This window comes from Mandrillus leucophaeus, unplaced genomic scaffold (genome assembly GCF_000951045.1).
Source record: "Mandrillus leucophaeus isolate KB7577 unplaced genomic scaffold, Mleu.le_1.0 Scaffold433, whole genome shotgun sequence".
Lineage (NCBI taxonomy): Eukaryota > Metazoa > Chordata > Mammalia > Primates > Cercopithecidae > Mandrillus > Mandrillus leucophaeus.
In genome coordinates this window covers 1,905,735-1,921,590 of record NW_012104621.1, presented here as the reverse complement: position 1 = coordinate 1,921,590, position 15,856 = coordinate 1,905,735, and the positions used below count along the sequence as shown (strand labels likewise).

The window sequence follows — 15,856 nt, the reverse complement described above, 5'->3', positions numbered from 1 at the left end:
CTGTCCCCTGAGTCATCAAATCTTGTCCATTTGTCCTTTCCTATTTCTCTGATCTGCATCTTTTTCTCTTCCTGCCTGAGCCCCCTTGCCTGGTGCCTGTATGGCTGCTGCACCAGCTGCCTAATTTGAGCCCTGCTCCACCGCCCGTCCGGGCCAATCTGCAGCCCACCCTGGCTTAAAGCGAAGATTCCAACAGATTGCAAATTGCATCTCTCAGACTTTCAGGTCAGCTGGTCAGCAATTTGGTTTTCCTGGTGGAGACTAATCTATTAACAAAAATAGAACCTACAGTAAAGCAAAAATTAAATACTTCTAATCGTAGGGATGCTTGCATCTGCGGATGACCAGAAAAGAAGGAACCATGGATGGGGGTGGTGAGGAGCCTGGGCAGAAGCTTGGTGTTGCATGGTTCTGTAGCTACAAAGCTCCTTTGGCTCAGCCACCCACCCAGGAACCTGGGCAAAGATGCCAGTCACTGCTCTGGTCAGTTCTCCTCTGCCAGCTGTGTAGGCACCACCCTCCATCTGTCTGCCCAAACCAGAAAGCTGGGAGCCATTCTTCCCTGCATTCACTCCTCACTTCTGGCCTGTTGATTCCACGTCCACTTCCTTCCCATTTATATGTATACATATTTTGTTGTGGTTGTTTTGTTTTTTGGGGTTTTGGTTTTTTGTTTGTTTGTTTTGAGACAGGGTCTCACTCTATCATCCAGGATGGAGTACAGTGGCACAATTATGGCTCTCTGCAGACCTGACCCCCTAGGCTTAAACAACCCTCCCACCTCAGCCCCCTGAGCAGCTGAGACTAGAGGAGTGCGCCACTGCACTTGGTTAATTTTTTATTTTTTCAGGGACAGGGTCTCGCTCTGTTGCCTAGCTTGGTCTTGAACTCCAGGCTCAAGCAATCTCCCACCTCGGCCTCCCAAAATGCTGGGATTACAGGCATGAACCACCATACCCAGCCTCCCTCCCACCTCATGCATCATCTACTTTGCTCCATCTACATCATCCTCCTCTCCCATGGATTCCATAGCTTCTCACTGGCTGCCTTGCTTCCAGTCCTTCCCCCATGCCCATCCATTTTCCACAAAACGGAAAGAGCTCATTGGACCTGCTACCTCCCAGCTGACACCCCTTTTGTGGCCCCTCATTTGGGGCATAAGGTCCAAAGCCCTGCCTGACGCAGCTCCTGCATTCCCTGCCTCCCACCAGCTGCCCTACCATGCACACCACCCACAGCAACGTCACCCTCCTTTCTAGTCCTCCAAAGAGCCACACTGTCTCTCGCCTCTAGGCTTTGCATATGCACTGTTCCCTCTGCCTAGAACATTTCCTCTCCCATCCTCTTTGCCTGCATAACATGATCGTTCTTCTCTGCACCCCTAAGTCACCCCCTCAAAGAGAGGTGCCCTTCCTCTGTGCTCCCAGCCCTCTGTACCCATTCTCTCCTAGCAACTCACATTACCTTCTAAGTCTTACAAAAAAAAAAAAAAATGATGTCATCTCTGTTAGGCTGGGAGCTTCTAGAAGACAATGATTTTGGCTTAGTCAGTGTAACACTGCAGGGTCTAGCATGCTGTGTCCCAGAGCAGGCACTCAAACATAGTATGTGGCCAGTTGCCCCCTCATTTTATCAGCGAGGAAACAAGCCCGGAGAGGGGAAGGAACACAATTATGAACACACATGGAGTTGGGGACAGAACTGGGACTAGAACCCTGAACTACCCACTATAAGCTCCAAGCCCTTTCTGGTTTAATTGTAAAGAAATAGTCTTAGCCAACATCATTCGGCCCATGGAATGCAGGTCCCCAGGGCCCAGCAGCCTCCAGGACATCTTGGTCTCCCAACCTGTGATCACCTTCAGGCCTCTGTGACAAGCAATTCCTCCACCTTGGGCCACTCTGCATGCCTTTCAGTCCTCTTACCCTGGGGAGCTAACTGAGCAAATGCTCTTGGCCGGCGTCCCTTCTCTCTCCTTCGTAGATCTTCCTGACAGATCCTGCTCCATGGCCCACCAACACTGGGGAACCTAGTCCGTTCAACTCAATTCAGCTGAATGCAACTTAACAAATAGTCCTGCATCCTGCTTCTTCCCAGCCCTTGAAGAGTAAAGAGCACTTTCCTGCCCTCGGAAGCTTCATCCAGCAGGAAGCAATTACCATATTCAGTTCAGGGTGTGGAAGAAGGAGCAGAGAGCATTGCCAGTGCCCAAGGGGACATGAACAGGGGAGGCCACTTTAATTGGGACCTGACATAGGAGGCTTGTGCCTGGAGGACCAAGTCCCGAGACCACGTGGTAGATGGAGAGGAGGAATCCAGTCTGAAAAACAGAAGCCACGCTAGGCATTTCAAACAAACAGAGGGGATTTAATACAAGGAATTGTTTAATAGGTGATGGGAAGAGGAAGGAATACAGAAGGAGCACTGAGACAGTCAAGGGATACCAGCTGCAGAAAGAAACTGCCCTTAGGGCTAGGAAAATGAAAGGACAGAGATGAGCTTTTCAGAACCCAGGAGCTCAGAGAAGCCCTGCACAGCTAGTATTCTGTTGTCTGAAGAGGGGCATGTCTGCCCGATGTCTGGTGGCCCCTCAAAGGGACATAGCAGGGCTGGTGCTGAAAGTACAGAAAGAAGCTGGAGGCAGGACCCTGCCTGACAGAATAGGAGAGCAGGGACTCCCATCGTCCCCTTCCACTCTACCTCAGAGCCTCCTGTTGGTGGAAGCTAATAGGATGGAGTCTGGGAGATGTGGCTTGTGGAGCCCTGGCCCCAGCATCACAGAGCAGGCAGGATAGAGAAGGCAGGTTTGGGAGCTGAGAGACAGTAGGTAAATATTCGGCACAAACCCCTTCTCTCCAGCTAGTCCCATTCTGATTTGTAGCCTCCTCGCCTGTTTCAGGGAAGAGATTCTCACCCAGTTGTGCAGGTAAAAACAGGGTATTTTGCATTCACAATCTTAATTTGGAAGCCAGATGGACTGGCTTGGTTACGGGTGTGCTGGAGCCAGCTCCTGCAGGCTCCAGAGAGAGCTGAGAGCCAGTTGTTAAATTATCAGGAATTTGTGAGCCAGCTGTTAAATCATTGATAACTTGAAATCCACCATGGTGGGTGTATTTACACCATGGAAATTGGCAAACACTACAAAGCAGAGCTCTTTTTTTTTCTCCCCAAAGAACCAGCTGTTAAACATTTACCAACACATCCCTGACTACCTATCTTTCCTCCTCCTCTGCCTACTCCTGCTATACCCATGCACCATCCCCCTAGCCCAAGGTCACATGGTACTTACTCCAGTCCCCTGCTGAGAGCTCTTTTTCTGATCAATGACTGCTTCTTGCAAAGAGGAGGGAGGATGGCCTGTTGTTAGAAGCATGAGCTTGAAGTTGACACAACTGAGGTGAGTCCCAGTCCTTTTGCCTACTCATTATGTGACCCTAGGCAAAGTCCTGACCTCTCAGGCTCTCAGTTTCCAGTTTCCTCATCTGTAAAATGGAAATAATCATACATACCTCATTCCATTGAGGGTGTTGTTGAAAATCTATTAATAAAGGAGAACCCCAGGGGGAAAAAATCTTAATGCACACAAATGTTTCAGCAAAGCTAAAAGTAGCTTGCACAATATCATCTCTGCATGTTTTGTAGAGGGAAGCCTGAGCACAGAGGTGAAAAGGCATTTGCCTCAGCTTCCCTTCCCAGAAAATGGCCAAGTTCAGCCTGAATCTGTCTTCTGACTCCTTGTTCATTGCTCTGTTTGTTATTCGACTTTGAAGGGGAAACAGGCTTATGTTTACACAGATAAAACAGTAAATAAATTAGTCAGTAAAATTATTAGTAAAATAGTAAAAAAATTAATCTATTTCAAGAGGGAGTATTAGTTTATTGCTGATGATATTGCTATTTTTGCCTGTAAAATGTGCCTCCGTATAACATCTTTTTAAAAAAGTTTTTAATAAAGTTTTCTTGTTATTAAAATAATACCCATTTATTATAGAATATAGGTAAAGTATTAAAAAGCAAAATGAAAAAGCCATAATCACACTCCCCGGGACCAACCAGTGTTAACATTTTTTACTTTGTGGGGGTAATTTTTACATAATTCTGAGTATACTGTATATATAATTTGTATTCTTTTTTTTTTTTTTTTTTTACTTTTTAAATTCATTGTTGTGTTGGTTAGGATAAATAACACTAGCTGCTGTAACGAAGTTATCTGAGAATCTTGGTGGACTAACACAGTAAAATTTTATTTATCTCTTATACAAAGTCCAAAGTGGGTCCTTCTGGTCGTTAGACAGCCTTTCCATGTAATCATTCGTGGGCCCAGGCCCCTCTGTCTCACGTCCCCACTGTTCCTTAGGCCTCAGGGTTCTCTGATAGATCCTATCAGTCTGGTTCACAGTGGGGGAAACGGGGAAGCGTGAAGGATCAGGATCTTGTGAGAGGTTTTCATGGGCCAGGCCTGGAGTACCATGTCGCTCCCACCCACATTCCATTGGTAGGACTGTCACATGGCCGTACCCAACCATCAGGAAGTCTGGAAAACCTAGTCTGACCACGTGCCTAGAAGGAAAAGGAAATGAATTTGTTGAACAGCTAGCCAGTGACTGGCACAATTGGAATATCACTTGTTCCAACCTTTGATAACTTTTGTAATATAATGCTTACGTCTATAGGACTTAGGTCAAATCACCCCCTCATTAAAACCCTTCAGTGGCTCCTCTTGCATTCAAAATGAAGCTCAGCATCCTTGGCATGGCTGGTAAGGTTCTGCATGGCCTTGCACCCATCCACCTTGCCAATCACATTTCTTGCTCAGCTCCTCTTCAATGACCACTTACAGCTTTATCGGCACTGTTTCAGGTCCTCGGATTTCCCAATCTCTTTCCTGCCTCACGACCTTCGCACTTGCAATTTCCTCTTTCCAGGATGTTCTCCCCTTTGCTCTTGGCTCAGCTAGCTCCTTCAGGTTTCAGTGCAAATGCTACCTTCCCGGAGAGGCCCTCCTTGGCCCCCAGCCTAAATTAGGGTCTTCCTGTAGTTTTCTCTCTTGGTGCCCTGTTCTTTTCCTTTAACGTCACTGATCACAGTTTGTAATTCTCTATTTATCCGTGTGTTTATTGCTTAATGTCTCTGTCTTCCACCAGACCCTACACTTCATGCAATCTAGGACCATGTTGATTTTGCTCAGTGTTTGATCTGGCGCCTATCTGGCACATCATAGGTGCCCAACAGGACTTGCTGATTGAATGCATGTATCCTAATATTTCATCATGTGTCTGTATTAAAATTTACTTCACTTTTCCTGTACTTCTTACACATTCATTTATGCCTGATATTTTGTTGCTCTAAATAAGCCTGAGTCTCTTATTATAATAAGTGGAAGGAAAGAGGGGGAGTTGCTCCACCCTTCCTGGGCCATCCACCCAGCTATCTTCTCTGGGTCCCTGCTTCCCTCCAGTGCACACAGCCCCACCTTAGGCCACCACATGCTTTGTGGAGGGTCACTACTTGTACCCTCTGAGCCGTCTGATTATGGTCCCTCAGAAAGATGCCCCTGCATCCTTATTGCCCATCCACCGAAGGCTGGCAGTGGGACAGACCCCACCTCCCATTCTGCTCCTCCTCTCAGTTCCCTGCAAACCTGCTGCTCTAGGCTCTATGAGTGCATCAAACATTCCTGAATGTTTTGGTCTAACAAAAGAATTTTTGGTGTAAGAAAATATTTTAAATTGTGTGCAAAATATGGCCTCTCCTATAGCTCAAGGGGACATACAGAAAAAGAAAAAAGAGTGTTTTTTAATCTTTACAGAACATGTGGGTGGATGTACTCAATTATTTGTCTGTCTCTCTTTCACATCCTGCCATCCCTGTGGAAACAGGGCATCTTCTCCTACAAGCCTGCGTCATGCAGATCTCCACCCTTTTTGCAACACCTCAGAAGCAATTTAACCCCAGTGTTTTCTCAAAGTCTACATTGTTTCTTTGAGACCAGTCCTGTCCTGGAGGGAGGGCTGGCAGCAGAACAGTCCACGGTGGGCTTGGATCCCCCACACAGACATTGATGTGCTGCCCCCTCCAACAGAACTTACCAGGGTCCCCCATGGTCTTTGTAGGGGCCTAAGGAGAGCTTTCTCCTTGGTTCTCTGAAGGTTCACTGGAAAATCAACTTCCAATTAGAGAAAAGGCATTCACATTTATTTAATGTATATACATGGGAGCCTTCAGAATGAAGACCCAGAGATACAGGAGAAATTGTCCATTTTTATGCTGAGGTTCAATAAAGTCTAGACAACCGTGTAGAAATGTGATTGGACTAAAAGGCTATGATCCAATACTGATAGACTGGGGAAACCAGCAAGGCTGGTCTGTCTGCATTCTTCTTGACCTCTCTGAGCATACATTCCTTCCTTCTGGAAGCACAGGGCTTTCTCTGGAATGGGGGTCTTATGACCTACAGTCAAATAAGGTAAGTCACATAATTTCTTCATAGCCAGTTTTTACACAGAAACTTGGAGGGAATGCTGGAGTAATATTTTTACTTTTTATGGCTAGTTTTGGAGAAAAGGGGTCCTGATTTCTCCGACTCGCTTTGGGGAAGAGGGATTGGACTTTCTGTGATTGGCCCCAGAGGAGCAAGGGACTGAGAGACAGGAGGCCAGGAGAAGGTCAGAGAAAAACTTTGGCTTCTGAGGAGACTTCTGAGGTCTTCGTTTTGGAGTATTGTTTTCAGAGCCCTAACACCCTTCAACTTCCATTAACTTAAACATTTTCCTGCCAGTGTGATGTGTCAGGATAGATCTTATTTCTCACAGCACAAGTCAAATCCTCAATGAGGATGCATGCTCACACCTCCCAAAGGCAAACTTGACAGCCCAGAGATAAGAGTGTAGTCTAGAGTCATATTCAGGAAGAAAACCCTTCCCTAAGCACACTGTGATCTGCACGGACTGTCCCTCAGTGGGCCCAGGGCTCCAGAATATTAGGCGGCTGAGCCCAGCGAGTCTTCACTCAAAGTAGCTTCAGGCCCCTGCCCAGGTGTTGCCTATAATACTGGCTGAAGCATGAAAGCTGCCCTTCTTGCCTCTCTGACCCTACACCAGATCATGTTCCCAGGGAGAGTATCTCTGCCTTCCACTGTGAAATTAAAGAAGGAAAAAAAAGAGGCCCCAACAAAGGGCTTAACCTATAAGACTCATAAACTTGTTGGAGTGAATTTTACTCATGCTTAGTAGTTAAGTATTAAAGAACAATGAAAACAAAGAATTAGTTTTTCTAAGAGGAGACTGTTAAACCCTACTGGCTTCTGGAATCCTTAGTGTCCATTTTACTCCCCACTAACTTTTCTGGGGATTCTGAACTGACATCAGATGGGATTTTGCAGCCAGGTGCAGTGGCTCACAACTATAATCCCAGCACTTTGCAGAGGAGCCAAGGTGGGATGATCATTTGAGGCCAGAAGTTTGAGACCTGCTTGGGCAGCATACTGAGACCCCTATCTCAACAACAAATAAATTGTTTTAAAAATTAGCTGGTTGTGGTGACAAGCACCTGTGGTCCCAGCTACTCGGGAGGCTGAGGTGGAAGTATCACTTGAGCCCAGTAGCCAGAGGTTTCATTGAGCTACGATTGTACCACTACTCTCTCACCTGGGCAACAGAGCAATACCCTGTCTCAAAACCAAAAAAAAAAAAAATGAGATTTTGCTAACTCAAGGCGTTACAATAACAGTTACCCTTCACGATAAGTTACCCCTTGCTGTGCACCATCCCTGGCTATTCTCATTTCATAATCATCTTCTTTAATTCTCAGAAACAACCCTGAGAAATTTGTATTGTTCTTACTGTTTTTCAAGTAGAAGAATAGAAGAATTGATGCTCAGAAATGCTCAATGAGCATCCAAGCTCACATAGATAGCAATGTTTACTCTTGTTGGCAGACGCCAAAACTTAGGTTTTTGTCCATAAGTTACCCTATACATTCTGAAGATTTCACTGAAGAAGAAAATACAGCTTTATGGCTCCCAATTAAACCTGAACTATTAGTTTGGATTGACTTTTATGAAACAGACTGCTTTCTTTGACATTAGCAACATCTCTTTCAGGGGAAAAAAAATCCTAATAAGTTATCCACTTGGAGCTTTCCCTCCGTGATTTTATTTGTATTCCAAATCTGGTCTGTGGTCATTCTTACAAACTCCTTGGAAGTTAGAATCCATTATCAATAAACATCCAGTGGAGAAAACACAAACGACTTCAGGCATTTCAGAAGGAGATTTCATACAGGGAACTGGTTACAACTTTGTTGGAAGGGATGGTAGAGGAAAACAGGTAGAGCCCGTTGTCACAGATACAGTTCTCCGGAAAATTGCCATGCTCCTCAGGCAGGAAGAAGGAAAAGGAAAATGATGTTGCCATTGCCCCTGAAATGCCTGAAGTGGTTTTTGTTTTCTTGACTGAATGCTGATTGATAACGGATCTTACTTCCAAGGAATTTATAAAAATGACCACAGAGCAGATTTAGAATACAAATGAAATAATGGAGGGAAAGCCCAGGCACACAGGCCTCCAAGGCTCCTGCTGCTGCTGTTTCTGTTACTTTTGGTGCCCTATCTCTGGCCACTGAGCATGCAGCCAGGGGCCCCCACAATCCGATGGTTCAGGAATCAGAAGCTCTGCTGGGCCCTACAGACACCTGCAGTCACTCGTAGCTCCCCTTGCTACAACCAGAGCAGAGGAAGAAAAAAAAAAAAAAAAAAAAGCTTTTCCCTCATGCATGCTTATGCGTTCTTTCTAATCTCCCATGACCGCTTCTCATCAGCACACCCTAAATGGAAACCAGCTGGCAGGGGATTCTGGGAAATGTGGTTTCAGGGCTTCCAGTCCCTGCCACACAGTGGAGAGTATAGTAGAGTGAGTGTGAACTGTGAGCCACCAGACAGTTATCAGCCCCCACCCCGGCCAGAGTTACCAAACTCCCTTGCCTTAGAATTAAACTCATCACCTGGATTGGTCTCGAATGAACATGATGATTCTCAGTTACAACCCTAGAATTGCACAAGACAAAAGCTTAAGGAGAGTCGTGACATTTATCTCTACATAAAGACTACATGTGCTGGGAGAAATGCAACCTTTGTGGGAGGGAAACCAAAAAAAAAAAAAATCCCAGCTCTCAAGCCGGGATGTTAGGAACTGAAGCTGGCCTGGCTCGCCTGGCTGAACTGCAGGCCACAGTGACTCTGAAACTGTCTAGTGGCAGCATTGCCGCATCTGTTCCCACCCTGCCCTGTTGCTCAGCTCCTTCAGGTGGCAAGAAAGAGCCAGCCCCAGCGACCTTTGATGACAGGGTATCTGAGACTAGATTACCCAGGAAACAGGCTCTGAGACAAAGATTTGCATACAGAAAGTTTATCAGGAAATGTTTTCTGGAACAGAAGCTGGAAGGGAGGAAGCCAAGTAGTGTTGGGCAGTGGGAGAAGTCAAAATGTGATGCAGTGGCAATCATGAGCTCAGCCAATCCCAGGGAACCTCGGGATCCCATGGTCCTTCACGGCTGTCCTGAATCTAGGCAGCGGGGCTAGATCTATGACCCATCACACTGACTGCTAGCTGCAGGCTGCCCCCAAGGAGGGGGCATAACCTGAACTAACATAGCTCTGACTGGGTGTAAGGCATCTCAACAGCAGCCAGATGCTAGCAGCTGGGGAGGAGGGCCTCCATCCTGAGCAGGGTATCTGGGCACACCCCTGGCATCCACCACACAGAATAAGAGGAATGGAATGGAAGACAGGCGCTGCTCTGGGCTCAGTGCTCAGTCACATTCGCCATGCACTCTGAGCTGGGGAGGGACAGAGTCTGGCCATCACTCTCGCCGAAGCCACCATCCTCTCACACCTGGATTACTGAGCCAGAGCCTCCAGAGTCTCTTTCCACGTTTGCCACTCTACCATCCATTCTCTACCACCCCACCCTCATGGCTGTTCATTGCATGTAGAGTCATGTCCAGACACTTCGTCATGGTCTCTGGGTAGAATGTGACCTGGCCCCTGTCCACCTATGCATCTGCCACCACCCTGCCTCCCTCACTGCGCTCTGGCCATGCTGGCCCTTTCTGTTCCTTGAATATTCCAATCTCTTCCCCACCTGAGGGTCTTTGCCCTGGCTTTTCCCTCTGGCTGGAATATTTCCTTCTTTCCAGATAGGTCTCAGCTCTCATATAACGTCTTGAGCAGAGTCTTCCCTAACCACCCAACTAAAGCAGCTCCCTTAGTAAATTACCTGGGTGTAATGATGTGTGTGCCTGTAATCCCAAGCTGGGGCAGGAGGGTCGCCTGAGCCCAGGAGGTGGTGGCTGCAGTAAGCCGAGATCGCACAACTGCACTCCAGCCTGGGTGACAGAGCGAGACCCTGTCTCAAAAAAATAAAAGATAAAAAAATGACTTCCCTCTCCCATCACCCTTTTGATCTTCCTCATAGCATTCATCGCTAACTGAAATTTCTTAAGCATTGGTGGACTTGTTTCTGCTATCCCTCCTAATCAAATAAAAAGCTCTCCAAGAGCAGGCAGCAGTCCCTAGAAGGGTATTCAGTAAGCAGTAGGTGAATATTTTTGGAATGTTGTAAATTGACCACCTTTTAATATGGAGGACACCTATTGGGTAGAATTTCTTGAGAACCACCTGACTGGCCTGTGGCCTCCCTCATACCCGGTCTTGTCAAGGCTGCCTTGGCTGGCGCAGTCGTCCCCTATCCAGTTGGCGATACTTAGGGTAGCAGGGATGGCTTTGCCAGTGAAACCCAACAGATGCCATGGTAACCCTGATGCAGACTCTCAGCGTAGCCAGTTACACATCCGTGTCTCCATCAGCACTTGGTCACCCCAGTCACAGAAGCCCTCTCCTTTCTCTCATCGGTAGGCAGAACGCACTTTGGCTCATGTTGTTTGGGAAGTCAGTCATTTGGGAGCTGATGATTCTGGGAGGTGAAAACATCGTGGCTGGGGGCCCAGTGGTTTCCACTTTGCCAGTTGAAATCACATGAGAGTTGAAACTCACTTCCCAAGGACTGGAAAGCTCTCTGGTGCTTAACATCTTTTGATTTCAGCTCCCTGCTATTAAACATGTTTAAATAAAAATTACCACTGCCATTTGCTGAGCACCTGTCCTATACCAGGACCTGTGCTTGGTCCATAATTTAGAGATGTTCTGGCACTTGCCTGAGAGAGGACTGAACCCAGTTTGTGAGACACAGACGCTGGCCTACTTCCACTGTACCCCCTGAGAAATTAAGGAGAAATCAAGGAAATGGAAGGAGTTCCTGTTAGTAAAAAAGTTATTTTTAGTAAAATAAAATGTGACAGATCTTACTTCAAAGATTTGTTTTGTTCACAAAGTAAAGGGAGGCTCTTCTCACCCCCACTCCCGTATCATTCCATGGAAGCTTTGAATACCATTCCATACACTTTGTAATTTCACTAATAAAGAGTCTGCAGAATTTGTGCACATTTTAAATCTAGATGCCTGTGGAATTCTTCAGAGCTTGGCAGAAGATTGGTAAATTAGATCTCCATCTTGTCAGACAAAAAAAAATTCTCTTTGTGGACGATCTTTCCCACTCAGGCAAAGTGGTCCATTTACATAAAAGTAATCCTTTTAGAAGGTGTTTTGTGATTTTCAGTTGTCCCTAGAAATAAAATCACAGCTCTGTCTCACCTTGGCTGAAGTGTTTTCACACTCCAGGGAGTTGCTTACCTTCCCCTGAATATGGAGTTCGGTGGGCATTAGTTTCAAACTGATACTACTCACAGCTGTCTTCAGGGTTTCGAAAAGGTGTCCCAGTGGCCTTGGAAGGTGTTTCCCGTTCTGGGATCAGGTTGAGCAATCCCCCTTTATTCTGGAAGCCGCAGGGCCTCAGTCTTTAGGTTTCTGCCTAAGGAAAAGTGCTTCCTGCAGTTTTCTCCCACGACTTCAGTGGGACCCAGAGCATTGTCTGTGCTGTCGCCTGATGTCACAAAAGCATAAAGGTGAGAGAAGAGCAGGCTACCTTTAAAACCATTTCTTTTCCTAATTTCACAATAATGGAAAGACAGGAAGAAACTTACTTCTGGATCAAGAGCAACATGCTACAGTGAAGTAGCATGGACTTTAAAATTAAACCTGCATTTGAATCCCAGCAGCCTCGCTTAAACAATTGTGTGAAGTCCATAACCTCTCTCAGTTTCAGTTTCTTGATCTGCAAAATGGGGGTCATCCCCTCATCACTTACGTTTGGCATAAAGATTCAGTGATATAGTGTGTGTCAATTTCCTCATATGGTTGCAGAATTTTAGGTGGGATATACATCGGAAAGAAGAGATGACATTCCATCTCTAAATTCCTGGTTTATTTAGCCAAGCATTTGGAAGCCAGCAGGGCAGATGCAGAAGATGATGCTATGTTTAGCCCCCAAGGTCCCTAATGAGGGGCGCTCAGCTGCCTGTGACACTAGTCAGGTCTTGCTGGCTCAAGAAGCTTAGTTTTTTGCGGCACCATAGCTCAGTTATAATTGGGACTGACGTCACCATTCAGGAAAAACTTAGAAAAACATTCTCTGTTCGTAATAAGAAATACCAGCAGACCTCTAGCACCCTTCTGGTCCTCAAGCCAAACAGACTCAGCAACACCCCACATCTTTATGGGTGGGGCACAGGGAGCAGAGTCAGGGCCAGGCCCCACCTTTGCCATCATCTTTCCAGCACCCCAGAAGACTCCATCCCCATTATAGCACAGGACACGTGAGTGTTTAATAAATAGTCATGGTGATCATGATGATGCTTATCTTGGCTTCAATTCACATGTGTTAGTTCCATTATTGATTTTGTGCTCCTCAAATTAACCAGATAAAGTCACAACCAATTTAAAAACAATTAGTTTGATTTTCATCTGTGGTCCAGCGGGAATCTGTTTTTCCTCCAGTATTAATAATCACATTGTACAGTTAATGAATTGGTGTGAGATCAGTGGCATTCGGGCTAATGTGGCATTTCTCTTTTATTCTTGTTTGTTTTGTTTTGTTTTGTTTTTAGGGTCAAGTTGTGTTCCGGAACGGGGAGAGAATGGGAACCATTAAATTTACTCAATTTCAAGGTAGGCATTTTGATGCTTATTCTTTCTAGCTGATAAAATTTAGATTTGGGGATGTTGTTTTATGCTATATAATACATCAAAAGGAATGCAAGTGTGATGTTCCAGATAAAAGAAAGCAGAGCCAATTGAAAATACTTATCTGAAAACATTCGTTTCAACCTATTTGGAATATTTTTTCTCAGCCGCACCATGGTCAGTCCTCCATCTCCATGGGTTCCACGTCTGTTGATTCAGCCAACTGAAGACTGAAAATATTCAGGAAAAAAATAGATGATTGCATCTGTACCAAACATGGACAGACTGTTTTTTCTTGTCGTTATTCCCTAAATGATAGAGTATAACAACTATTTACATTGTATTAGGCATTGTAAGAAATCTAGAGATGATTAAAGTATATGGGAGGATGTGTGTAGCTTATAGGCAAATACTACCCCATTTTATATCAGGGACTTGGTCGTCAGGGGATTTTGGTATCCTCAAGGTATCCTGGAAGCAATCCCCCATGGATCCCTAGGGATAACCGTACTTCCCTGGCCTATTCGGTCTTCCCGCATGACTCTAAAAAGCTTATGAGATTATGAGTGGTGGGAGTAAAGTTAGTATTCTGAGAATGTTTGCATTGATGTGGGGTTTTTGATGTTTTTTTGTAGAGAAAGGGTCTCACTATGTTGCCCTGGCTGGAATGCAGTGGCTATCCACAGATGCGTTCATAGTATACTGCAGCCTCGAACTCCTGGGCCCGAGCAGTCCTCCCACCTCAGCCTCCTAAGTAGCTGGGACCACAGACATGCAACAGTGCACCCAGCTGTTTTTGGTTTTGATTTTAGAAATGTTCAAACAGACTCTAACGTAGAGAGAACAGCATAATGAACCCCCATGTGCCCAATACCCAGTTTCAATCATTATCGACATTTTGCCAATCTTCTTTCATCTTTACTCACCCCATCCCCCCTTTTTTGCTGTAGTGTTTTAAAGCAGCTCCTAGACATGATCTCATCTCATTCTATAAATACTTCAGTATGCATTTCTTCTGGATAAGGACTTTTTATAATATAATCACAGTACTATTATCACACCTAAAACATTAAACAATTTTTAATATCTTTTAATTTCCCAGTCTGTGTGGATCCTCTGATCATCTCAAAGGTGTCTTCACAGATGATTTGTTGGAAAATCCACACAAATTCCACCCATTGCATCTGCTTGAAGTATCTCTTTAGTCTCTTTTCATCTATTATAACCCCCTGCTTTTTACAGGCCATTTATTTTTTGAAGAAACTGGGTCATGTGTTGAACTTCCTGTTGCTGTCAGAAGGGCCTCAGAAACCATCCAGACCAATTTCTTTGTGTGATGAGGAAGAAACAGAGGTGAAGACAGGGGCTATGTGAAGGAGCATCCTTGAGGAACAGGGCTGGGCGTTCCTTGAGGCAGACCAGTGCAGCCATTAGCAGGGTGATGAGCCAAAACGACTAGATGAACCTGTCTTCAATACAGTGTTCTTCAGCAGCCAAGTGTTTCTGGAAAACCCCGAAACAAGAGTGGGGCCTGCTGTGCCCACTGACTTTGAGTAGATCCCAGTGTCATCCAGGGGAAAGCAAGAAATTAAAGTGAGTTATTCAGATTCATTCAGACAAATCCCACAAGGATTCAGATCAATCAGAAGAGGTGTTCTTCAGCGCTATCACACTGTAATGCAATCTTGTAGACTTACCCATTCGTCTTTCTGCGGCAGGTCATTGAAACACATGTCAGCTCTCTGGTGTGCACAAAAGATGTAATTTTAGGCAAACGTAATTATTTTTCCATTTGTTGAGTTTTACTTCTTCATTGGTTGAACAAAGTAAGCATCTTGGCAAAGATACTTACTTTTTTTTTTTTTTTTTTTTTGAGTGATTGCAACTAAATTCTCTTGTCTCGTTTCCAGTTCTCAAAATTATATCATTCTAAGAGAGTATTTTGTAAAATAAGGATTGGCTGATCACAGCTACCAGTGCATGCCAATTGTATTGCCTTTTTTTTCATACGTTAGGTTTAAACGCCAGCTCCAGCGACTGTTTAGGCATATCTGGATTTCTAAGGAAGGCAGTACAGCGAACAGCAGCTCAGAGCTTGCGCTTTGTGGGCTGACCCACCCCAGATCCACTCACTTACTCACTGTAGAATTTCAGGCAAGCGACTTCGCCTCTCTGAGCCTTGATTGTCTTCATCTGTAAAACAGGAGTATAATCCTATCTACCTTCATGGAATATGGGAAAAACTAAATGGAAAAGTATGTGTGTATATAACTATACATATAATATATTTTTATATATGCAGTATATTTTTTTCTCAGCAAGTAAGTAGCAATTATGATTAGCACCTTGTCAACATTATGACACCTTTCTGGGGCAAATTCAGGTTTTCCTGGAGTGCTGAAACCCCCGGCTGCTTTTATGTCTGCCGTTTACCCCTATAGCGGCTCCTTACACTTAATGATGTATAAGCGGTGATACAGGTCAGGGCCTTAACGATGATCTCATTCCACCAATTCATGGTACAAGTCCAGGAATTCCTGAGATCCAGGAATGAGTAGTATCCCCCAGGGACACACAGCAGGCTAGTGGCAGAGCTGGGACTGGACCTCAGCTTGCTCCTCTGCACATTCCCACGTACGTCCAGGCACAAGTATGCTCCCCTCACTCTGCATTTATGTCCAGCTTTTCTTGAGGGTCGCAGCTGGGCCTTCAATAAAGTCC

The 15,856-nt window shown here is 45.3% G+C and overlaps 1 protein-coding gene across 1 annotated transcript in view; it reads left to right on the top strand.

Moving 5' to 3' along the window:
* Positions 1-15,856, top strand: part of GABBR2 (gamma-aminobutyric acid (GABA) B receptor, 2) — a 432,864-nt gene that overhangs the window by 296,385 nt on the left and 120,623 nt on the right. Inside the window, exon 8 of the mRNA XM_011993760.1 lies at positions 13,060-13,120. Within this exon, the coding sequence (XP_011849150.1) occupies positions 13,060-13,120 (61 nt within the window). The remainder of the gene's footprint in view (positions 1-13,059; positions 13,121-15,856) is intronic.